The 26,592-nt window shown below is 34.9% G+C and overlaps 2 protein-coding genes across 5 annotated transcripts; both read right to left on the bottom strand.

Moving 5' to 3' along the window:
• Positions 1-1,456: 1,456 nt before the first annotated feature.
• On the bottom strand, positions 1,457-6,584 carry LOC125222650. 3 transcript variants are annotated; one of them, XM_048125379.1, is made up of 4 exons: positions 4,151-6,582; positions 4,002-4,061; positions 2,670-3,068; positions 1,457-2,333 (listed from the first exon to the last, which is right to left on the bottom strand). In XM_048125379.1, exons 3-4 carry the CDS (start codon positions 3,020-3,022, stop codon positions 1,562-1,564), a joined length of 1,125 nt encoding a protein of 374 aa, XP_047981336.1. In that variant the 5' UTR covers positions 3,023-3,068; positions 4,002-4,061; positions 4,151-6,582; the 3' UTR covers positions 1,457-1,561. The 3 variants fall into 3 exon arrangements, with proteins under 3 accessions (XP_047981336.1, XP_047981334.1, XP_047981335.1); XM_048125377.1 differs by lacking the exon at positions 4,002-4,061 and having other exon boundaries at positions 6,324-6,584; XM_048125378.1 differs by having other exon boundaries at positions 4,002-6,582.
• Positions 6,585-15,990: 9,406 nt separating this feature from the next.
• LOC125218215 lies at positions 15,991-20,611 on the bottom strand. 2 transcript variants are annotated; one of them, XM_048119844.1, is made up of 2 exons: positions 20,448-20,611; positions 15,991-16,972 (listed from the first exon to the last, which is right to left on the bottom strand). In XM_048119844.1, exons 1-2 carry the CDS (start codon positions 20,468-20,470, stop codon positions 16,129-16,131), a joined length of 867 nt encoding a protein of 288 aa, XP_047975801.1. In that variant the 5' UTR covers positions 20,471-20,611; the 3' UTR covers positions 15,991-16,128. The 2 variants fall into 2 exon arrangements, with proteins under 2 accessions (XP_047975801.1, XP_047975802.1); XM_048119845.1 differs by lacking the exon at positions 20,448-20,611 and adding an exon at positions 17,876-19,110.
• Between the last annotated feature and the right edge of the window lie 5,981 nt (positions 20,612-26,592).

Genomic DNA, 26,592 nt, shown 5'->3' with positions numbered 1-26,592 from the left:
CATCATCTGTACTCGAAGCTTTCTTAGGGCGCCCACGCTTCCCGAAAGCATTACCCGAAGCTACCGTGGCGCATCCGGATTGCAGTTAGGTTCCAGCGTGCACTGCTGCTCTCTCGAGATTTCCATGAAGCAATTTTCCGGTTCCAGCTGTAGAAGACTCTCCGTTGCAACATTGCATTTTCAGAGTTGTGATATCATTAATACTGAGGAGTTTACTCTCTTTTTTAGTCGAAGCCAGCCTTTTGAAGTACTTTTGAGTATGGCTTGCTACTTCGCTACTTGATCTAGTTTGCACACAATACCATCTATACATTACATTTACACTAACACACTCATTAAAAGACAAATGGGATAATGAATGCCATCTATACTTTAGATTTATACTAGCCCACCTCGGAAAATATCCTCCATTGTGGAGTCGACCTCCACAACATCTGGTGTTGATTGTGCACAAAACTGCACAGTTTCATCACAGGGCACCCGACACCTTCATGTTGGATGGGTGTAGCAATGCAAGGTATTGATATCGGTTCTAGCAAAAAATTATGGATGATCTGGATCTCTCTTTGTTCCCTCATTTTCTGGATTGAAATGGTTGTGAGGAAGTTAATAAATTTTCCTTTCGGGAAAGCGTACTTTTCATGGGATGGCTTGTAATGGCAGTACTATTTTTCATGGCTAATGTCTACAGTGTTTTATCTGCTTTAACAAAGTTATGTGTTTGGTTATAACTCCTTCCCCATCTTCATCTTCTTTTTTGTTTTTTGTTTGCTTAGAAATTATACTTATGATTGAAACAAACGTGAATATGTTAGTGTAAATGTAATGTATAGGTGACATTCATTATAAATGATCTTTTACTGTGCAATTTTGTGCACAACATAGATGATGTGCACAAAAATGCAATGTTCATTACTTTTTTTTTATCAAACTGATTTCTACATGCACAAATATGGCCTGATTTCTAATTTTTGTATTGTTTAACACTTTTACTATTTTACTGTTTATATAATTAAAAATTGATATTAAATTTATTTGCATGTGCACTAAAATTGTGTTATATTTTACTCATATTCCTTTATATGCATTATGGAGTATCACGTGTTAGGATGGTTTGGGGATGTTGTAAACTGATAAATGAGAAATATTTAGGAAGGAAAAAAATCATGGATCGAACTACAATAACGAATATCTATGTATACATTAAATGAATTATTGCATAATATAAAAATGATAATAAATGTCATCTGCACATTATATTTAACCTAACAAACCTCATGAAAAAAGCTATGGATAATGAATTTCATCTCCATATTAACAAACCTCACTAAATACAAATGGGATAATGAATATCATCTGTAGATTACATTAACACTAACATGTTCACATTTATTTCAACCATAAGTGTAATCTCTAAGCAAACAAAAAACAAAGAAAGAAGATTAAGGTAGAGAAGGAGTTATAACCAAATACATTAACTTTATCAAAGAAGTAAAACATTGTAGGCATTAGTCATGGAAATAGTATTTTGGAAAATTTATTACACTTCCTCACAAGCATTTCAATCCAGAAAATGAGGGAACAAAGTCAGATCCAAATCATCTAGAGATTCGGTGTCAGAACCAATATCGAGTAGACAATCAGCAATCACGTCAATGTCTTGCACTGGTGGACCTCTTCTACGCCCAACCGTCCCGGATGGAGTCGGGTGGCCTACTATCTTGAGTGAACCAGATGGGGGGCCCAGTTGATTAGGGTATCCAGACAGCAGGTGATACCCGATATCCTTGGGAGTTTCGTTAGGGCACCCAGACAGCAATAGCTTCCCAGCATCAGATGGAGCTTTCTTTGGCCCAATCAGCAATTGGCTCCCGTTACATGCAAGAGCTTTCTTTTTCTGTGGATACCTTCCCCCCAGCATTGGCTTGTTTCCATCAGTACTCGAAGCATTCTTAGGGCGCCCGCGCTTCCCGGAAGGATTACCTGAAGCTCCCATGGCGGATCTAGGCAGCAGTTGGGTTCCAGTGTGCGCTGCTGCTTTCTCAGGATTTCCAGGAAGTAATTCTTCGGTTCCAGCTGTAGAAGACTCTCCCTTGCAGCATTCAGGCATGCAGGTTGCCGTTGCCTTCTCGAAGGGTAACAATTTCTTGGGTTTCAGAGTTGTGATATCATAAATACTGAGCCGTTTACCCTCTTTCTTAGTCGAACTCTGCCTTCTGTAGTACTTTTGAGCATGGCTTGCAACTTGGGTACTTGATCTAGTATGCACGAAATTTTCCGAAATGTCCTTCCAAGAACCCTTACCATACTTCTCCAAACCATCTAGAAATTGACTGCAACAAACACAGAATTTGTGGTCATTCATTAGTTGAACCTGTTCCAACAAACGATGCTTCTCAAATATGTGGAATTTCAGTTTTTATCAGAATCAAAATGTAACTTTATAAGTGAAGATGCAGAACATGATTATATGAAGCCATGACTTGGCTATGATGAATGCCTTTGGACAGGCAATGCCTTTCAACAGGCGTGACATTGAGAAAAATTGTACTGTCTCGTCTCAATATATATAGTGGACATTAGGCACATCAACAGTATAAAGCACTTAGCGATCTTGGCAAAATTATAATATTTCTTCATGCAAGTAAGATGTGCTAAACGCTTTTTACCTGTGTTCCTCTTCTGTCCAACGGGCCCCTCGTGTAGCTTGCTCTGGCTTCAGCTTCTTCTCTTCTAGAACATCGCCTTTTGTCGAATAAACGGACAGAGGCATCTTACCAGACTCAAAAGCCATCAAACTTAAGGCTTCATAGTGAAGTTTTAGATCTTGAACTGTTTTCCCAGGAACTGCCAATGCGATCTTACCCCACATATCAGCATGATTATAGTGGGTAAAGAGAGCAATCTCAAATGCCTTGTCCTCCTCCCTTGTCCAATTCAAAGATGTGCTTGCATCATTTGATGCAGCATCATCCACTCCCATCGTCCAGAAGCAGTTGTTGGATGTCCGATCTGAATTCATGTTTAAGGCAACTGGGGAAGCTTGACTGAGAACAGAGAATACTGACCTGTAAATTTTTGAACTCATCAAATTTTATTGAGAAAACTAGCATCAAATTAACCTCATCTTGCTTAGGACCTCAAGAATTCACAAAGAACTAAAATATGTGTGCACTTTAGATGTGTCTTCGTTTTGTATACACATACAGGCAAAACAAAATGTGTACAGAAGTAATAGCATGACAAAAATGACTACTCAAACAGGGTTAAAATGTAAAAATTATCAATTCTTACTCATTAAAACTAATTGTGACAACGAGTAGAGATAGAGGAATTTTGCATCCAATTACCATTAAGGGACTGATCCCTGAATTGTTTATTTGGAAATATACAAGCAGGAGAGTATAAAATATGCATACAATTGAAGAATCCAAAAAAAAAAATTGGGGAAAAGAAAAGCAGTCCCACACTCGCATCTGCGACACCATTACATCCAACTCCAACTAAAAATCGACATTTTGTGTAATAATGCAGCAAAAAGGAACACTGATTCATGAACTTAATCCTTGCAACATTATTTTTAAAATAAATTTGTCAATAGCAACCATGGACACAAAATTATCATAAAAAATTGAACTTAAAATACTCAGAAATGTTAACCAAAATAAAATCAAGAATCTCAATTTCAGCGATTGCTCCTCATATACTTTTCGGTAGTAATTTGTGTTTTCTCTCTTACTTTATTTGCTAAAGCATTAATGTGAACTTCATTGATTCAGACATTTATTTCACAAACAAAATCAAGTTACCAGATCTACTTTCTCTTCTAAGGAATTTCACATGCAGCCATTTCAAACACATAATCTATCATTAACTACACAACAGAGAAACTAAACCATTAACTAAGTTTATACTTTCATGAAAATCTATAAAAAAAGATGCAATTTTTTCCTCATTTGTGTATAGCTATGCAATTAAAACTCTTTAAACGATAGATCTACCTTCAAGAATATAATTCTTGGCGAAGACTGCACAAAAACGGATGCTGTGGCCTCCAAATCCTTAGAAAATACGCTTGTTCTCTGAGATGTTTCAGCCCTCTAGATTTACAGTAACATTTACTCTGAAGAAGCATAAGCAATGGACTAACCTGTGTTTCTTATATAGGCGCTGGGCATGCAAACTAGTGCGCATGCGTTATAAAATTAAATGATCCTGCTGTCGCTTTTTGTCCTGTGTGTATTGCTTAGCAGCCACCTTGCTCTCTTAGTCTTTTTGTTTTGTAATAATCATTTTTGTAACATGGAGTAAGGTCGATTGGACTGGAATAAGTGGCCAGTGGTATCGCTTAACAGCCACCTGGCTTTTTTAATCTTTTGTTTTGTAATAATCCCTTACAATCAAAGTTGACTTGCTAAAAGATACAAACTCCTTTACACGTATATGATTGTAGGGTCAGTGATGGTGAGTGTAGGTGCCATAAAGGTCTTGTGACGTGTGAGGATAGATGTTACGTATGAAAGCATTTGAGCAAGCGTTATAACTTATAAGTAAGGTGTGATTAATGCTATTTTCCACTATTCTATTTCGGAATAAGTTAACGTGTGGCTGCTCAGAAGCCACTTGGCCACCTTTGTAATCTACTATTAATATGTTCTTATTATTGTATTCCTGTAATAAACTTATCGCACGTGTATTTGATTAAAGAACATAAGAATTTTTACATTGATACCAAAAACCAGTTATTAGTTGGATGATCTACAACAGGCAGAGCGTCTGAGAAAATATTAGTAATAATACGGATTACATTATTTTAGAGTCGACTAATACGACTACTCATGAATGAGGCAGAGTACTTTCACACAAAACAATAATAAGTCATAGCAATCTTGAACAATGAGAAGTAATCACCTTACTAATTCTAAATATATTAGATTAGGCAACATATAACACAAATTTATAATGTAGCTGAAGAAAATATGCATGTATTTGATTGCTTTGATAATCAATGATTTGGGCCAGTTTCAGCCCATTGTTGTATCCATTACATTTTCTATGACACTATCATTAACTACAAAACAGATTAAGATTGTTGAGTGCACAGTATTCTAACCCAGCAGATTTCCGAACCTTGTTTTCATAGCACCATGGGCCAATATGGAAGTAATTTTGTAAATGTGAAAAGAATCACACATTTTAACGAAAGAGAAGCTGTGTGCTGGTACATTTTTTTGTTTGCTTTTCCTATCTTTTGTTCTATATACCAACCTGTGGTGTACCATATCTCTACCACTATCAACTTTTTTTTAGTTAGTAAAATGTGAGTTATGGTTGATTATTACAATTAGTTTTTCATTCTCAACTGTTGGTAAAATTTATATTCTTGAGTGTGGTTCCCAACTAAAATAGAGGTCCAGATGATTGTTCTCCAAAAAAACAAGGTATGGGATGGATTCCATAAATTCTGTTGGATTGCTTGAAATAATATACCAGAGGTGCTGAGGAGGGCGGAAGCCCCCCCCCCCCTCTTCCCCAAACAAAATAATCCTTTTTTCAAAATATCTATACTTGATCAAGAAAAATATATACGCTTATATATGAACTTCGAACAATATCCCCATAATGAATTTGTTTGCGTCCGCTACTTTTAGAATACACCAGACCAAGAAAAAGATTTACATTATGTTCCCCAAAGGTCTTCATAGGAATCCATGATTGTTCTGTTTTTCTACTTACACTTGGAAGTTCCATATTTGTTCGAGTAACAATCTCGCAAATATCTTAATCATCTTGTTTACTGTATTAGTTATCTGTAGCTGTGTGGCATACTTCTTTTACTATTATTTACGGCAAACTCTTCTACTACTAAAACTACAACTTCCGCACAAAAAATCCAACATAAACTGCTTTACTTATGTCTTCCTTTGCAGCTGAAAATAAGCACTGACACACTCCCTACTTGATAAAGATCATCATATTTTATTTCACAGTAATTCCAAACTTCATTGAGCTAAGAAGATAACAAAGAACAAGCAACAAAATCAAATTCATCCACATTCCGAAAACATGTGAGACATTGAAACACAATAGTTATACTAATTTGTAGAGCAGACACTGAATTGAACTTGTACAGAAAAACATAGACTAATTAACATAACAATTCAACACCGCAATGCAACCAACAATCCAAGTTAATCGACATTCAGATCATATGGACACAGGCATTATTAACACAATCGTCATTCAGGCATTTCATCGAACAGATAGAGAGCATGGAGAAGCAGCGTTAAGTGGCTGAAATTAAATTAACGGACTTTGTTCACCTGTATGCAGTAGATATAGCCCTCCAAGCTTCCGGCGGCGAGAATACCGCCGGAGCTCGGACGCCTTTCCGGCCGCTCATGGTTGGTAACAATCGGCATTGGAATCACTAACAAGACTAATTGGGTTTTCATGTGTGTATAATCAAACAATCGAGCTTGATTTTTGCAATGAATCCAACAACTGGTATAAGGGTTTAATCTTTGCATCTTTGAGCTTGTGACTTTACTAATTTTATCAATTTTATCCTAAACTTTGAAACTTACTAATTATAAGTCAATTTCTCTTAATTAAATCAATTTTATAACAATATTTGCTTGTATTGAAATTATAAAGGGTTTTTAGGTGATTATTTAAAAAAAAAAAAACTAAAGAGAAATATTAATATTTATTTTAGGTCATTATCTCATTATAATTATTATTACTTCATGATTTATAGACATCTCAAATGATGGAATAACTGGTCTAACAATTAAAATTATTCCATATTTGATAGTAGTGATCCGTTTGTAAATTTTCATGAATTTTTTTTATAACAGGCTTATTATAATTTTCATATATTTTTTTATGAAACATTTATTTTAGGATAATGAACATTTTATGAAATCCGTCCAACTAACAAAGACTTATTAATTGTTTAATGTTTTTATCTGAAAGAAGGTGATAGTGATTATTTGATGGGCTAAAGTGAGGTGATAGTGATTTTTGATGGGCTAAAGTGGGCTGATGTGTTTGCATATTTTCAATTATTTTTGGAGCCATATTTATCAGCATACTTAGGCCCATTACATAGCCTAATTAAAAAACAAACATTTAAGATTACTTAAAACTATACTCTTATTAAGATATTAACTAAAGAAAGTTAAACCTAATAAGATTCAAACCTCCAATATATTGATCGAAGACAGTGTTGGGGTTGGGGGGGCCTGGTCCCCCATCAAATTTCCTTTTATGTATATATAGTTTGTGTAATAAATGTTTACATATGAATTTGGTGGCTCCGTAGGTTAGGTACTATGTCTCTAGTAAAAATGTCCTACCTTCGATCCTCTTTGGTGACGATTTTCTAAAGTTTATTTTCTCTACTTTATATTTATACAACTTTTTTAATTCTTTTTTCTGTTTATGTAGTATAATGTATATATTTTATTTTTCTTTTGCTTTCTATTTTTTAAAATATAGTTTCTATCTGTTTTCTTTTACACCACTAATTATGCTACTTTTACCTCTTTGGTGACAATTTTCTAAAGTTTATTTTCTCTACTTTATATTTATACAACTTTTTTAATTCTTTTTTCTGTTTATTTAGTATAATGTGTATATTTTATTTTTCTTTTGCTTTCTATTTTTTAAAATATAATTTCTATCTATTTTCTTTTACATTACTAATTATGCTAATTTTAATTCTTTATTATTTCGAAATTATTTTCTTCCATCATTATAGTCATTACAAAAAATATTGTATTCTATTTTTTATAATTTATATTTTTGTTGATATTTTCTATGGTGACATTTAAACATCGTAAAAAATTCGTTTCCATCCATTATACTTACGTAAAAATTGAAAATATCAAATAATCGAGCTTTTGACGTCATGAACATCGAAAAAATTCTATAACTATTAACAATAATTTTGGCTCCCACCGTAAAACTTCTGGCTTCACCACTGATCGAAGATGAAGTGTCTTATCAGATGAATTGTGTTTTATCATTGAATTAAAATACCTTATTCTTTCACCGAAAGTTTTAAAAAATTATCCATACATATTAAACTCCAATTATACTCATGTGATATTTAAGCATTATTAATAAAATTAAACAGTCATTATGGGGATGATAATCCACAGTTAGGCCCATTATTAGTGTTGTGCAAGTAAATGATATCTCGTTAATTAAAATTTTTCAAAAAATTAGATCCTCGATTATTTCTAGGGATGTCAATCTAGCTCGAAACCTGCGGATCGACCCAAATAACCCGGTAAAATCATAGGGTTAGGGTCAGAAAATTGTAACCCAAATACATAACAGGGCTACACGGGCTGGCCCGGGTGGGTTGCGGGTTAGCCCATGGGTTGAGCAATTAAAAAAAATATTACTATCAAATTTTGGGTTTATATACTTATATATATGAAATATATATGGCATATGAATTATATATGGTAATTATGTCTTCTTTCTCAAATTAAAGTTAGGGTTATATGAAATATAGAGTATATTAATATAATAATATGTACTCATATAATCACATTAAACTTCATAGAATTTATTTTTTGACATACTATTATCTATACTATCTTTTTTAACTTATTAGAATTTATTTTTTTTTATACAATTAATAAAGTTATTTAACTCCTTTTGAAATGCATGATTTCTATTTAATTGTCATTTAGTATTCAGATTCACACATGCTACTATTTGAGCGATATGTTTATGTATTTTGTTTCAATTTTCAATAGCTATTATTTTCCTCTCTTGATCACTTTGCTAATATTTCACTTTACGACAATTTGTTTTTTTATAACTTAGAATATTGAATTGGATAAAAAGAAACAAATAAGATCACTTCTGACCCGAATAGCCCGTGGGTTAGCTCGTAACCCGAAGAGTTAGGGTCAGGGCCAAAAATTTATAACCTGAAAAATCCATAGCCCGAATAACCCGCACCCAAATAGCCCGACAACCCGAGTAGTTTGACCCGAACCCGAGTGGATTAGCCCAATTGACATCCTTAATTATTTCTATGCTAGTACCTCGACTATTTCTACACTAGTAATAATACTACTTCCACGGCCCGGCTAAGACGATATATTTCTTCATAGAAATCGGTGCAGCCATCGCACAATATTTGTGCACGTAGAAATAAGTTAAATAATAAACTAATTAAAAGGAACACTAGAATAATAAAAATAGTGGATTATACATAAACTAAATGACAACTACTTAGCATAAAGTATTTATTATGTACATACTAATAGCCAAAAAAGTACTCCCTATGTTCTACGCTAGTTGAGTAATTTCTTTTTCTGCACTCATTTTAGAAAAATGAGAATAAATAGTTAAAATGGAGAAAAAATAAAGTAAGAGAGAGAATAATGTAGATAAAAATCTTATCTACCTTATTCTGTCACATACTTTACTCTCTTTCCATTTTAACTATTTATTATATTATTTTTGCAAAACGAGTAAAGAAAATGAAATGACTCAACTACCGCGGAACGGAAGGAGTAGAAGGAAATAATTAAAATATAAAAGTGATTGAACGGTGCAGTTTTGTGCACATCACCTGGTGTTGTGCACAAAACTGCACATTACATAATCCATTCCTACAAACCTCATTAAAAGAGTTTTCCTTTTACTGGGATACCTTGCCCCCAGCATCAGCTTGTTTTCATCAGCATTCGAAGCTTTCTTAGGGTGCTCGTACTTCCCGAAAACATTACCTGAAGCTACCGTGGCGCATCCGGACAGCAGGTGGATTCCAGCGTGCGCTGCTGCTCTATCGAGATTTCCAAGAAGCAATTCTCTGGTTCTAGCTGTAGAAGACTCACGTGTCACTTGCTCTGACTTCAGCTTCTTCTCTTCTAGAACATCGCCTTTTGTCGAATAAATGGACAGAGGCATCTTGCCATACTCAACAGAGGCATCTTGCAAAATGAGTGCAGAAAATGAAATAACTCAACTACCGCGGAACGGAGGGAGTAGAAGGAAATAAATAAAATATAAAAGTGATTGAACGGTGTTGTTTTGTGCACATCACCTGGTGTTGTGCACAAAACTGCATATTACATAATTCATTCCTACAAACCTCGTTAAAAGAGTTTTCCTTTTATTGGGATACCTTGCCCCCAGCATCAGCTTGTTTTCATCAGCATTCGAAGCTTTCTTAGGGTGCTCGTACTTCCCGAAAACATTACCTGAAGCTACCGTGGCGCATCCGGACAGCAGTTGGATTCCAGCGTGCGCTGCTGCTCTCTCGAGATTTCCAAGAAGCAATTCTCTAGTTCTAGCTGTAGAAGACTCACGTGTCAGTTGCTCTGACTTCAGCTTCTTCTCTTCTAGAACATCGCCTTTTGTCGAATAAATGGACAGAGGCATCTTGCCAGACTCAACAGAGGCATCTTGCAAAATGAGTGCAAAATATGAAATGACTCAACTACCGCGGAACGGAGGGAGTAGAAGGAAATAAATAAAATATAAAAGTGATTGAACGGTGCTGTTTTGTGCACATCACCTGGTGTTGTGCACAAAACTGCATATTACATAATCCATTCCTAAAAACCTCATTAAAAGAGTTTTCCTTTTATTGGGATACCTTGCCCCCAACATCAGCTTGTTTTCATCAGCATTCGAAGCTTTCTTAGGGTGCTCGTGCATCCCGAAAGCATTACCTAAAGCTACCGTGGCGCATCCGGTCAGCAGTTGGGTTCCATCGTACGTTGCTGCTCTCTTGAGATTTCCACTAAGCAATTCTCTGGTTCTAGCTGTAGAAGACTCTCGTGTCACTTGTTCTGACTTCAGCTTCTTCTCTTCTAGAACATCGCCTTTTGTCGAATAAATGGACAGAGGCATCTTGCCAGACTCAACAAAGGCATCTTGCAAAATGAGTGCAGAAAATGAAATAACTCAACTACCGCGGAACGAAAGTAGTAGAAGGAAATAATTCAAATATAAAAGTGATTGAACGGTGCTGTTTTGTGCACATCACCTGTTGTTGTGCACAAAACTGCACATTACATAATTTATTCCTACAAACTTCATTAAATGAGTTTTCCTTTTATTGAGATACCTTGCCTCCAGCATCAGCTTGTTTTCATTAGTATGCGAAGCTTTCTTAGGGTGCCCGTGCTTCCCGAAAGCATTACCTGAAGGTATCGTGGCGCATCCAGACAGCAGTTGGATTCCAGCGTGCGCTGCTGCTCTCTCGAAATTTCCAGGAAGCAATTCCCTGTTTCTAGCTGTAGAAGACTCTCGTGTCACTTGTTCTGACTTCAGCTTCTTCTCTTCTAGAACATCGCCTTTTGTCGAATAAATTGACAGAGGCATCCTTGCAAAATGAGTGCAGAATATGAAATGACTCAACTACTGCGGAACGGAGGGAGTAGAAGGAAATAAATAAAATATAAAAGTGATTGAACGGTGCTATTTTGTGCACATTACCTGGTGTTGTGCACAAAACTGCACATTACATAATCCATTCCACAAACCTCATTAAAAGAGTTTTCCTTTTATTGGGATACCTTGCCCCCAGCATCAGCTTGTTTTCATCCGTATTCGAAACTTTCTTAGGGTGCTCGAGCTTCCCGAAAGCATTACCTCAAGCTATCGTGGCGCATCCGGACAGCAGTTGGGTTCTAGCGTGCGCTACAGCTCTCTCGAGATTTCCAAGAAGAAATTCTCTGGTTCTAGCTGTAGAAGACTCTCGTGTCACTTGCTCTAACTTCAGCTTCTTCTCTTCTAGAACATCGCCTTTTGTCGAATAAATTGACTGAGGCATCTTGCCAGACTCAACAGAGGCATCTAGCAAAATGAGTGCAAAAAATGAAATGACTCAACTACCGCGGAACGGAGGGAGTAGAAGGAAATAAATAAAATATAAAAGTGATTGAACGGTGCTGTTTTGTGCACATCACCTGGTGTTGTGCACAAAACTGCACATTACATAATCCATTCCTACAAACCTCATTAAAAGAGTTTTCCTTTTATTGGGATACCTTGCCCCCGGCATCAGCTTGTTTTCATCAGTATTCGAAGCTTTCTTAGGGTGCTCGTGCTTCCCAAAGCATTGCGTTCCAGCGTGCGCTGCTGCTCTCTCGAGATTTCCAGGAAGCAATTCTCTGGTTCTAGCTGTAGAAGAGTCTCGTGTCACTTGCTCTGACTTCAGCTTCTTCTCTTCTAGAACATCGCCTTTTGTCGAATAAATGGACAAGGGCATCTTGCCACACTCAAAAGAGCCATCTTGCAAAATGGGTGCAGAAAATGAAATGACTCAACTACCGCAGAACGGAGGGAGTAGAAGGAAATAAATAAAATATAAGAGTGATTGAACGGTGCTGTTTTATGCACATCACTTGGTGTTGTGCACAAAACTGCACATTACATAATCCATTCCTACAAACCTCATTAAAAGACTTTTCCTTTTATTGGGATACCTTGCCCCCAGCATCAGCTTGTTTTCATCAGTATTCTAAGCTCTCTTAGGGTGCTCGTGCTTCCCGAAAACATTACCTGAAGCTACCGTGGCGCATCCGGTCAGCAGTTGGGTTCCAGCGTGCGCTGCTGCTCTCTCGAGATTTCCAGGAAGCGATTCTCTGGTTCTAGCTGTAGAAGACTCTCGTGTCACTTGTTCTGACTTCAGCTTATTCTCTTCTTGAACATCGCCTTTTGTCGAATAAATGGACAGAGGCATCTTGCCAGACTCAACAGAGGCATCTTGCAAAATGAGAGCAGAAAATGAAATAACTCAACTACCGCGGAACGGAAGTAGTAGAAGGAAATAATTCAAATATAAAAGTGATTGAACGGTGCTGTTTTGTGCACATCACCTGTTGTTGTGCACAAAACTGCACATTACATAATTTATTCCTACAAACTTCATTAAATGAGTTTTCCTTTTATTGAGATACCTTGCCTCCAGCATCAGCTTGTTTTCATCAGTATGCGAAGCTTTCTTAGGGTGCCCGTGCTTCCCAAAAGCATTACCTGAAGGTATCGTGGCGCATCCAGATAGCAGTTGGATTCCAGCGTGCGCTGCTGCTCTCTCGAGATTTCCAGGAAGCAATTCCCTGATTCTAGCTGTAGAAGACTCTCGTGTCACTTGCTCTGACTTCAGCTTCTTCTCTTCTAGAACATCGCCTTTTGTCGAATAAATTGACAGAGGCATCTTGCCAGACTCAACAGAGGCATCCTTGCAAAATGAGTGCAGAAAATGAAATGACTCAACTACCGCGGAACGGAGGGAGTAGAAGGAAATAAATAAAATATAAAAGTGATTGAACGGTGTTGTTTTGTGCACATCACCTGGTGTTGTGCCCAAAACTGCACATTACATAATCCATTCCTACAAACCTCATTAAAAGAGTTTTCCTTTTATTGGGGTACCTTGCCCCCAGCATCAGCTTGTTTTCATCAGTATTCGAAGCTTTCTTAGGGTGCTCGTGCTTCCCGAAAGCATTACCTGAAGCTACCGTGGCGCATCCGGTCAGTAGTTGGGTTCCAGCGTGCGCTGCTGCTCTCTCGAGATTTCCAGGAAGCAATTCTCTGGTTCTAGCTGTAGAAGACTCTCGTGTCACTTGCTCTGACTTCAGCTTCTTCTCTTCTTGAACATCGCCTTTTGTCGAATAAATGAACAGAGGCATCTTGCCAGACTCAACAGAGGCATCTTGCAAAATGAGTGCAGAAAATGAAATGACTCAACTACCGCGGAATGGAAGGAGTAGAAGGAAATAATTCAAATATAAAAGTGATTGAACGGTGCTGTTTTGTGCACATCACCTGTTGTTGTGCACAAAACTGCACATTACATAATCTATTCCTATAAACTTCATTAAATGAGTTTTCCTTTTATTGAGATACCTTGCCTCCAGCATCAGTTTGTTTTCATCAGTATTCGAAGTTTTCTTAGGGTGCTCGTGCTTCCCGAAAGCATTACCTGAAGCTTTCGTGGCGCATCCGGACTACAGTTGGGTTCCAGAGTGCGCTGCTGCTCTCTTGAGATTTCCAGGAAGCAATTCTCTGATTCTAGCTGTAGAAGACTCTCGTGTCACTTGCTTTGACTTCAGCTTCTTCTCTTCTAGAACATCGCCTTTTTTCGAATAAATGGACAGAGGCATCTTGCCAGACTCAACAGAGGCATCTTGCAAAATGAGTGCAGAAAATGAAATGACTCAACTAACGCGGAACGGAAGGAGTAGTAGGAAATAAATAAAATATAAAAGTGATTGAGTGGTGCTGTTTTGTGCACATCACCTGGTGTTGTGCACAAAACTGCACATTACATTATCTATTCCTACAAACCTCATTAAAAGAGTTTTCCTTTTATTGAGATATCTTGCCCCCAGCATCAGCTTGTTTTCATCTGTATTCGAAGCTTTCTTAGGGTGCTCGTGCTTCCCGAAAGCATTACCTGAAGCTACCGTGGCGCATCCGGACCGCAGTTGGGTTCCAGCGTGCGCTGCTGCTCTCTCGAGATTTTCAGGAAGCAATTCTCTGGTTCTAGCTGTAGAAGACTCTCGTGTCACTTGCTCTTACTTCAACTTCTTCTCTTCTAGAACATCGCCTTTTGTCGAATAAATGGACAGAGGCATCATGGGTGTGGTTATAACTCCTTCACTATCTTTTATTGTGCAGCTTTGTGCATAGCAGTAGGTGATGTGCACAAATCTGCACCATTTATCTTTTTCTATTAAACTCATTTCTACATGCACCAATATTGATGACGGCACTGGTTCTTCATCACTTTTTTTTCATTTCCTCTTCATTTTGGCATCTGGTCTAATAAAAAATAGTTGTTGCATTAATAAAATTAGTTGTTCTAGTTTGTTTATTTTTTTAACATTTTTAATACTATTCTATTGTTCATATAACTAAATTTTTTTAATAATTTATTTGTACGTGCACTAAAATTGTGTTGTATTTTATTCATATTCCTTTATATGCATTATGTAAAGGGTTAGGATTGTTTAAGGATATTGTAAACTGATAGACGAGGGTTAGGATGGTTTAAAGGGTTAGGCATTTCTTATTGTCGTTAGTTTCCTTTCTTCTTAGGTTTAGCCTGCTTTCTTTATAAAAAAAAAAAGAAAGATTGAGTAAGAATAAAATCCATGATCTGACTACAATTAAATGAATTATTGTATAATATAAAAATAAAAATAAAAGATCACAATGAGCTCTAGTTATGAAAATTTGACATAACTAAGACGAGTTATTTGTTTACATATTGAAATCAAACAATTATACTCCCTCCGTCCCAATAAAAATGAAACATTTGGTTTCCGGCACAGGATTTTATGCAAGTGTTGGTTTGTGAGTTAATGAAGAGAGAATAAAGTAAGAGAGAGGGAAAAATAGAGAGAGTGATGTTTCCATTTTAGAAAACGTTTCATTTTTAGTGGGACAATCCAAAAAGGAAAACGTTGCATTTCTAATGGGACAGAGGGAGTATTATTTACATGACATTTTTATTTTATTATTGTAAGGATTATAAAATTTAAAAAGGAATTTGAATAAAACACTGTATAATTTTAGTGCACATAAAAATAAGTCCAATAATAAACTAGTATGGGTATTCGGAACACAAAAATAATTACAATAATGGATTGTACATATATACTAAAAATAGAAGGATATTGAAAAAAAAAATGAAACAGTGTAGTTATGTGCATAGTAGCAGGTGTTGTGGAGGACTCACATTAGAGAATCCTTTAACACATCATTAAAAAGAGAAATGGAATAATAAATATCATCAACACATCATCTTCACATTAACAAACCTTATTAAAAAAACAATTGGGATAATGAATCTGATCCCCATATTAACAAATCTCATCAAAAAATAACCAATGGAATAATGAATGCAATCTATATATTACACTTCACTATCATGTTCCCATTTGTTTCAACCATAATCTCTAAGCAAACAAAAACAAAAAAGAAGGTGAAGATAGGAAATAGTAAGCTATAACCAAACGCATAGAACTTAATTAAAGAAGATGAAACATTGTAGAGATTAGCAAACTTTATTACAAACCATCCCATCAAAAGTGCGCTTTTCTGAAAGAAAAATGTATTAACTTCCTTGAAACCATTTCAATTCCAAAAATAAGGGAACAAAGAGAGATCCGGATCATCCAAAATATCGGTGCTAGAACCGATATCAAATCGACCATCAGCAAGCTCGTCAACATCCTGCATTGCTGCACCTGTGCCATATGAAGTAGTCGGGAGTGAGCCAGATGGGAGGCCCAGTTGATTAGGGTACCCACACAGCAGTTGATACCCGATATCCTTTTGAGCTTCATGAGGGTACCCGGACCACAGTAGCTTCCCGGGCAGCAATTGGCTCTCGTTACGTGCAACAGCATTCTTTTTACTAGGATACCTTGCCCCCAGCATCAGCTTGTTTTCATCGGTCCTCGAAGCTTTCTTAGGGCGCCTGCGCTTCCCGAAAGCATCACCTGAAGCGACCGTTGCGCATCCTGACAGCAGTTGGGTTCCAGCATGCGCTGCTGCTCTCCCAAGATTTCCAGGAAGCAATTCTCCGGTTCTAGATGTAGAAGACTCTCGTGTCGCTTGCTGTGACTTCAGCTTCTTCTCTTCTAGAACATCGCCTTTTGTCGAATAAATGGACAGAGGCATCTTGCCAGACTCAAGAGCCATCAAACTTAAGGCTTCATAGTGAAGTTTTAGATCTTGAACTGTTTTCCCAGGAACTGCCAATGCGATCTTACCCCACATATCAGCATGATTATAGTGGGTAAAGAGAGCAATCTCGAATGCCTTGTCCTCCTCCCTTGTCCAATTCAAAGATGTGTGTGCATCATTTGATGCAGCATCATCCACCCCCATCGACCAGAAGCAGTTGTTGGATGTCCGGTCTGAATTCATGTTTGAGGCAACTGGGAAAGCTTGACTGAGAACAGAGAATGCTGACCTGTAAATTTTTGAACTCATCAAATTTTATTGAGAAAACTGGCATCAAATTCATCTCATTTTGCTTAGGACCTCAAGAATTCACGAAGAACTAAAATATATGTGCACTTTAGATGTGTGTCTTTGTTTTATATACACATACATGCAAAACAAAATATATTACAGAAGTGAAAATAATGGGGTGTTTTTTATGACAACTTGTAAAATAAAAATACTAGGAAAGTATGACATGACAGAAGTGATTACTCAAACAGGGTTAAAATGTAAAAATTATCAACTGTTACTCATTAAAACTGATTGTGAAAATGAGTAAAAGTAAAGGACTGATCCCTAAATTGTTTATTTGGAAATATACAAGCAGGAGAGTATAAACATGCATACAATTGAAGAATCCAAAAAAAAATTGGGAATAAGAAAAAGTCCCACACTCGCATCTGCGACACCATTAATTCCAAGCACTCCAACTAAAAGAACAATGCTTCATGAACTTAATCCGTGCAACATCATTTTGAACATCACCAAAAACATGAACTTAAAATACTCAGAAATGTTTTCCAAAATAAAATCAAGAATCTCAATTTCAGCGATTGCTCCACATTTACTTTTCTCTAGTTATTTGTGCTTTTTCTCTTACTTTATTTGCTAAAGCATTAATGTGAACATCATTGATTCGGACAATTATTTCACAAACAACATCAACATACCAGATCTTCTTTCCCTTCCATGGAATTTCAACATGCAGTCATATAAAACATATAATCTATCGATTGTCATTAACTACACAATGGAGAAACTAAACCATTAATTAAGTTTATACCTTCATGAAAATATATAAAAAAAGATGCAATTTTTTCTTCATTTGTGTATAGCTATGTAACTAAAATTCTTTAAACGACAGATCTACCTTCAAGGAAATAATTCTTGGCGAAGACTGCACAAAAAAGGCAACTGTGGCCTCCAAATCCTTAGAAATATGCTTATTCTCTGAGAAATTTCCGGCCACTAGATTTATAGTAGTAATATTTACTCTGAAGAAGCATAGACAATGGACTAACCTGTGCTTCTTATATAGGCGCTGGGCAAGCAAGCTAGTGCGCGTACGTTACAAAATTAAATGATCCTACTGTCTTTTTTTGTCCTGTATGTATTGCTTAGCAGCCACCTGGCTCTCTTAATCTTTTTGTTTTGCAATAATCCTTTTTGTTACATGGAGTAAAGTTGATTGGCCTGGAACAAGTGGCCAGTGGTATCGCTTAACAGCCACCTGGCTTTCTTAATCTTTATGTTTTGTAATAATCCCTTACAATCACAGTTGATTTAATAAAAGATACTCACTCGTTCACACGTATATGATTGTAGGGTCAGTGATTGTGAGTGTGGGTGCCATAAAGGTCTTGTGACGTGTTATGATAGATGTTACGTATGCAAGCATTATAAGTAAGGTGTGATTAATGCTATTTTCAACTATTCTATTTCGGAAAAAATTTACGTGTGTAGCTTCTCAGAAGCCACTTGGCCACCTTTGTAATCTACTATTTTCTTATTATTGCATTTGTGTAATTAACTTATCGCATATGTGTATTTGATTAACGAACATAAGAATTTACTTTGACACCAAACACCAGTTATTAGTTGGATAATCTACTGCAAGCAGAACGTATGAGAAAATAATAGAAATAATATGGATTACATTATTAGAGTTGACTAATAGGACTACACATGAATGAGGTAGAGTACTCAATCTTGAGCAATGAGAAGCAATCACCTTACTAATTCTAAACATATTACATTAGGCAACATATATCACAAATTTATAATGTAGCTGATGAAAATATGCATGTACTTGATTGCTTTGATAATCAATGATTTGGGCCAGTTTCAGCCCATTGTTGCATCCATTACATTTTCTATGACGCTATCATTAACTACAAAACAGATTAAGATTGTTGAATGCCAGATTTATATTCACTCAGTTCCATCCGAACCCTGTTTTCATAGCACCATGGGCCAATATGGAAGTAATTTTGTAAATGTGAAAAGAATCACATATTTTGACAAAGAGAAACTGTGTGCTGGTACTCCCTCCGTCCCAAGGTATTAGACCAACTTTCCTTTTTGGGATGTCCCAACATATTAGACTCATTTCCTTTTTTAGCAAAAAACATCTATCTTATTTTATTCTCCACCTACTTTTTTCTCTCTTCTCTTCCCTACTTTTTCCCTCTCTCATACTTTACTCTCTCCACTTTAACTATTTAAATATCAATTCCTTAAATCATGTGCCCAAAAGAAGTGAGTCTAATACTCCGGGACGGAGGGAGTACTATTTTTTGTTTTCTTTTCCTATCTTTTATTTTATATACCAAGCTGTGGTGTACCATATCTCTACCACTATCAACCTTTTCAACTTTTCTTCTATATTTCATAGTTAGTGTTTTATAAATATCTTTTATTTTTATATTTTCATTTTTAGTTAGTAAAATGCGAGTTATGGTTGATTATTACAATTAGTTTTTCTTTCTGAACTGCTTGAAAATTTATATTCTTGAGTGTGGTTCCCAATTAAAATAGAGATACAGATGATTTGTTCTCCAAAAAAAAACAAGGTATGGGATGGATTCCATAAATTCTGTTGGATTGCTTGAAATAATATGCCAGGGTGCTGAGGAGGGCTGAAGCCCCCCCTGCCCTCAAACAAAATAATCCATTTTAAAATATATATATACCCCATATATGAACTTTGAACAATAGCCCCCCAAATGAATTCGTTTGCGTTCACTACTTTTAGAATACACTAGACAAAGAAATGTTTACATTGTGTTCCCCAAAGGTCGTGATAGCAAACCATGATTGTTTAGACTATGTTCCCCTAAGGTCGTGATAGAAATCCATGATTGTTTTGTTTTTCTACCTACACTTGGAAGTGTTATATCTGTTCGAGTAACAATCCTCACAGGTATCTTAATCATCTTGTTTATAAGTTATCTGTAGCATATCTCTTTATACGGCAAACTCTTCTACTACTAAAACTACGACTTCTACAAAAAAAATCCGACATAAGCCACACTGCCACAGTACTTATGTGTTCCTTTGCAGCTGAGAACAAGCACTGAGACACTCCCTAGGTGTTAAAGATCATCATATTTCACAGTAATTCGAAACTTTATTCAGTTAATCAAATCAAACTTATCCACATTCAAAAACATGAGAGATATTAAAATAGCAAGTCGCATCGCCACTTCAAACAATAGTTACACTAATTCGTAGAGCAGACATTGGATTGAACTTGTACAGAATAGATTAATTCAACACTACAAGGGACCAGCAATCCAAGTAAATTCAGGAGAGCGCATTGCACACAGCAAATGAGGAAATCAAGAGCAGGACACAGGCATTATTAACAAAATCGACGTTTGGGCATTTCGTCAAACAGATAGAGGGCATGGAGGGCCAAAAAATCAACGGAATTTGTTCACCTGTATACAATAGATGTAGCCATCCCATTTCCGGAGACGGAGGGGCTTCTGCATCTTCCGCCGGAGCTCCGACGTCTTTCCGGCCGTTCGATTGAAATGGTTGGTAAGAATCGGCATTGGAATCGCTAACAAGACTAATTGGGTTTTCTTGTGTGTATAATCAAACAATTGACCTTAGTTTTTGCACTGAATCCAACTACTCAACTTTTTTATCTTTTGTCGTTTTCCAGATTTTTACTGATTTTATCAATTTTATCTTAAATTTTGATAGTACTTATTAATGTTATGTCAATTTCTATTAACTTTACCAATTCTATCCAATATTTACATGTATCAAAATTATAAAGCGTAATTATTTTTAAATATAAAAACTGAAGAGAAATATTAAATATTTTTATTATAATTCTTTTAGCTCACTATAATATAGTCATTTTTGGTACAAAGTTATTAGGTAATTACATTTCAAAAAATTAAAATTAAATACTACAATAGTACTATTAGTTATTTATTCATTTCGTCCCATTATAGCGGACAGTGGACACATTCTTTTGGCACTTAACTATAACTTGCATACATTTTTTATTTTATTATTAGACCACGGGTTGGGAGCTTATTTATGACTATTATCATTAGGGACGTCAATGTAGTCCGCAACCCGTGGGCTGGCCGGAATAGCCCGCTAAATTTATAGGGTTAGGGTCAGAAATTTCTAGCTCGATAAAAATAAAACCCGATAAGCCCGCACCCGATTAGCCCGCAACTCATTAGGGCCAGACCCGAAAATCCGATGGGCTGGCCCGATAACCCGGTAAAATTTATAGTTTTCATTTTTTTACTCCTAATTGACACTTCGTTGACTAATTTTACGACATAGATAACTAAAAAAAGATAACTTTCAATAAAAATTTTATGGTAAATATATAAATTATATATTGAATTTTTATTAATATAATAATTGTTAAATAAATTAATCTCACTAGAAGAATATTTAAATTTAACATGCATTAAAATTTCACGAAATATCACAAATATTAGTATTTTATGATTGAGTTTAAGCATATATATCAAATTTATCATAATTAAATATTTTATATTTTATAAATATAACTAATTTTCATCACGATTTATTGGATTGTTCGAGCCTTAACCTTATCGGTAGCAACCCGATTAACCCGACGGGCTAGCCCGAAACCCGAGCTTTTAGGGTTAGGGCCGAACTTTTACAACCCGAAAAAAATCACAACCCGGCAAGCCCGCACCCGATTGACCCGCAACCCGAGTAGGGTTTGCCCGAAACCCGATGGGCCGGCCCGATTGACATCCCTAATTATCATGTTGATTTATAAACATAAATAATTAGTCCAATAATTTAAAATTTCTCTATACCAAAGGTATTGATCTATCCATTGAATTTCCATGCATTTTTTTTATGACACACTTATAATAATTTTCTATGCATTTTCTTTTACTACAGGTGTACCGAATCTCGATAATCATTTTTGACTAAGTTTGCAGATTAAGACCGAAAATTTCTCAGCAGGTAGCAGATTTGATCTCATGAGTTCAAGATCACCACAACTCCACGCTGTCAACTGTGATACAACCTGTTGAATTCCATTTTTTTTATGACACACTTATTATAATTTTCCGTTCATTTTTTTATAACACACTTGTTTCAGGTAAACTAACTTAAAATGAAATTTGCCGAAGTAACAGTCACAACTCACACACTTATTATAATTTTCCATGCATTTTTTATCTTTGTCAAAGGTGATGGTGAATTTAATATTAAAAATTTTTTGGGACAAGGGGAATAAAAAAGTGATAGGGACTTTTAATGGGCTAAAGTGATCTGATGTGTGTGCATATTTTCAATACTTATTCGACCCATATATAACCGAAATATTTAGGCCCAATATGTAGCCTTATAAAAAAAAAAACATTTAAGCTAACTTTAAAACACTATTACTCTAATAATAGATTTCACACTGAGATTTTAGAAAATTTTATTTTATACTTAATATGTTAAATGGAAGGTGAAAATATATTTTAATATGATGTGAGATAATTTTTTCCAAAAAGGAAAATATAATTAAACAAACTAAAAAAATTGTAACGTCTACTTTGGAACATGATCAGAGTAATTATTTAAGACACTTTTTAATTTTATTTTTTTTTTCTAGAATAAAACTTCTCTGCGTGGAGTGACTATAGAACATTACATATGAAAGTAATTATGGTTTCAAGATATTAATTAAAGAAATTTACATGTGTACAATTTGAACATCTAACATAGGAGATGAAGCGTCGTATCAATGGATAATTAACCTATTTTTTATTTATCGAATTTAATATACCTGATACTCTCACCAAAATTTTTAAAATGTCATCCATACATATAAAACTCAAATTATTCTCATCTGATATTGAAGCACTATTAAAAAAATTAAACAGTGCCATTATGGGAAAGATAATGATAATCTACGGCCAAGATCATGTGCGACAGAGCTCTATCTGGTTGAGATTTTCAGCCACTCAAACTGCCCAATCATCACAACAGAGCCACATGCACGCTAAACGATGAGGGTGCATCTTATTGCGGTGGAATGAGCGACAGGCAACCGGATCCCAAATGCCATATTAAATAAGAGAGAGAATCTCCCTTAGAAACCAGTTAAGAGCCAAAACCCAACTGTCAGCAGAGCCAAATATATAGCTTTTCACGGCCGTTATTTCCCTTAACGGTTTCTGCTTTTCCGTCGATCTCAATGCCACGTGTCCCACTCCGTCAATTGCCATCAATGCATGTGGATGGGTTTGCATATGCATGCATGCTGTGGTGAAAAAGCATACGTGGATAACATCTGCATTAGCATTAGTTAAATGATGTTATTTATTAATACAAAATCATGTGTATATTCTTTCTTTATACAGCATTATTATTTAGTTTTATGTTCATTTATATCTGGCTAGGGTATTCTTTGGCATCCAGCCATATCAATAATAAGGAAATTTAAGTATTGTCATTTTATTTGTTAGTAATTTTTTTTTTTTTTTTTATGTTTTATGTTTGATAATAAATGCACAGAAACTAGTTTTAATTTCAATAAGGGAAATAAGAAACTATTAATCCATTAATTTTCTAAATTATATTATGCTTGTTGTTCTTGTTTTTTTAATGTCCCAAATATACAATTTTATTTGTATAAACTCATTTACTGATATACTCTTATTTGACTATTTGATGAACTCTTTCTTCATACATCTGCCCCCTCAAATATTGACATACTTTGCTCCGACACGAGTTTTAAAAAATGTAATGGAAAGTGAGTTGAAAAAGTTGGTCGGATGTGGGTCATACTTTTAAAGTATTAGTTTTATAATAAAATGTGAGAAAGAATGAGTTAGTGAAATATGAGGTCCCCTACTAAAAATAATAATAACAAAAGAAAGTGTGTCAAACTTTTAGGGACGGACTGAAATGGTAAACTATGCTAAACTTTTAGGGACGAAGGCAGTATTGATTATCAAAGTAAGTAGTACCATATTAGAAAGTTTATTGAATAATTTACTTCTAGTATGTACCAACAGTGACTGTAATTCTATATTTGTGGTTGGCTAAATATACAATGTAATAATGTACTTTTGGATCACTAATTTTTTGCTCAATTAATATCTATATTCAAATTTATTCCTTTCATGTTTTTTTAGGGGAGAAGGTTCATTTTACGTCAATAAAAATGAAAGAATATGCATTAGTACTTTCACCAAATGGACAAATAACATGTGATACATGCTGAGGTGTTGCCCCTTATTTAGCAATTTAGGAGTATGCCTAGATTTTTGGCTATAATTTTTTTGGTGTCACAAGCTTTAAAGTTTTTAATGTCTAAGTTGAAGGACTTTATTCCGTGGGCTTGATATAGAAATCAATTGATATGATCATATTATCATATCCCCACTTTATGTAATATACATACTACTAATATATAGACGTGCTTTAATGAGAATAGTAAGATTTTTTCCTTTAGTATATTTCAAAATTTCAACGTATATTATCGCGTTAGGCAACACAGTTTTATTGAGATTCGAGTCACATTAGTCATAAAAGTGAACGGAGAATAATTTGTTCGAGCCGTGATAATTGCTACCTATAGGATAAATACTTTTACATACTTACCCAGTTACCCTCTCCCATCAATATGAATCAAGATTATGACAATTTTAAAAATTATTTTAGAAACTTGAAGTGTAAAAACAAAATCAAATATTACTGTACTTTTCCTTCTAGAGGTGTGTTCGATCATTATGTGATAGGGGAGAATCAATTGAAACATAATAATACTCTTACTCAACTAATATAGCTAAAGGAGCATCAGAAAGACAATTTTAATAGTATATGAAAGATAATGTGATCAACTTTATTAGATTCAATTTTGTAACAAACACAAATAAAAAAAACACGTGTCTCTTTGCCCAAACATGACACACCATCAACGCTATAAGCATGCCATTTTATAATAGTGAAACCAAGAATTCAAACATACATACATAATGAATGATGTGATAATCTAGAAAACAATCATTCAATACTACTCATCTCTATAATTATAAATAGTTATCTAATGCGTATATATATACATCCATTCAATAATTTTTTTACTCAAATGTAAATTAAAAACGGAAAAAATAACTATTACTGAGGCCAAAAGTCTATTAATAGGTGATGGAGTTTGAATTCGTGACCTCAAGATTACCATAACTATGCGGTATAACCCATTGATATGGATAATTCATTTTAATTGTAAATACAGTTGCATTATGATTGTTATGTATTCTCATTTTAAAAACAATATAGTAATTGGTAGTATAACCAATACCTACATATACACACATCTATACTGTGTCAATATATTCGAGCATACTTAGCTAAATAAGTGATGTAATAAATTAATATGTAGTAAAAAGAATCGAACTTAGATGGGAATCTACTGTAGCATGGGGATAATCAGCAAATATAGGTTAGTAATGTAGCAATTCTAAACTACATAGAGTTGGTGTAATTAATTGTGATACATTAAATATGTACCTAATCGAAACTTTTGAATGGTTTAGGTCCCCAGTTACAATTAATTTATACGTTTTCCAAAGTTAACCATTTTTCAAGTAATTTTATTTGTTTTGTCAAGCATGTTTTCCTCGATCGAATTGGTTTGATCACTTGTCAAACCAAAATACACTACTTTATATACATTTAACTGAAAATACATAACTTTTTTTTCTCATATATAATAATTATTATAGTAGGGATGTGATCAAGTCTATAAGTGAAATTCTGTAAAAAATCAAAGCAAATCTCAGCCATTGGATCCTGTAATGTAACCGTTAGATTAATGCCACGTGTAATCTAATAATGTAGATCGTGTAGTCTAATAATGTAACGCGCTTTAGTCTAATGATGTAGATTGTGCAGTCTAATAATGTAGTCTAGTTAATAATGTAACGCTTTTAGTGCAATAATGTAGCTCGGATATGATGATCACAACCATCCAATCTAAGAATCCAATGGCTGATATTTGCTTTGATTTTTGACAGAATCTGCTTTATGGACCATAATGTGCCTCTATTATAATATACATCATATAAAAATATTAAAAATTAATGCTTTTGGTATGATAGATGTGTTTACAACTTGACCACGCGTCAAAATATAAAAACTAATTAAGCAAATTCAAAACCTTTTATAAATAATATTTGCAAAATTAAAAAATGATTCAATTGGCCACGCGTCAAAATATAAAAACTAATTAAGCAAATTCAAAACCTTTTATAAATAATATTTGCAAAATTAAAAAATGATTCAATTGGTTGACGGCTGACAATAAATCCATAAGTTTTTCTGATTTAAAGCAGTTTGTTAACCAATTGATCAAAAGATGCGAATCAGACTGAATCAAGTCTCGATTTATAAACAACTTGATCTCTAGTTATAGAGTGAACTACATAAACAGTACATGATCTTTCACTTTCGCACATAAATGGTACCTGATTTTTATTTTATATCGTTTTTGGTATCTATTAATCACATTTTTAGTACCTGATGCAATTTTCACTCCAAAATATCCTCTTAACAAATTTATTTTCC

Source organism: Salvia hispanica, chromosome 4 (genome assembly GCF_023119035.1).
Source record: "Salvia hispanica cultivar TCC Black 2014 chromosome 4, UniMelb_Shisp_WGS_1.0, whole genome shotgun sequence".
NCBI classification, from domain to species: Eukaryota; Viridiplantae; Streptophyta; class Magnoliopsida; order Lamiales; family Lamiaceae; genus Salvia; species Salvia hispanica.
Note: the sequence above shows the minus strand (reverse complement) of the source record. Positions and strands in the feature narration are given on the sequence as shown.

Bases quoted from the DNA above. Each gene is read 5' to 3' on its own strand.
- LOC125218215 (XM_048119844.1), bottom strand. From the start codon at position 20,470: ATGGCTACATCTATTGTATACAG. The intron at 16,973-20,447 runs GTGAACAAATTC...AAAAATTTACAG, and splicing joins GCTACATCTATTGTATACAG to GTCAGCATTCTCTGTTCTCA.
- LOC125222650 (XM_048125377.1), bottom strand. From the start codon at position 6,403: ATGAGCGGCCGGAAAGGCGTCCGAGCTCCGGCGGTATTCTCGCCGCCG. The intron at 3,069-6,323 runs GTGAACAAAGTC...AAAAATTTACAG, and splicing joins GCTATATCTACTGCATACAG to GTCAGTATTCTCTGTTCTCA. The intron at 2,334-2,669 runs GTAAAAAGCGTT...TGTTTGTTGCAG, and splicing joins TGGACAGAAGAGGAACACAG to TCAATTTCTAGATGGTTTGG.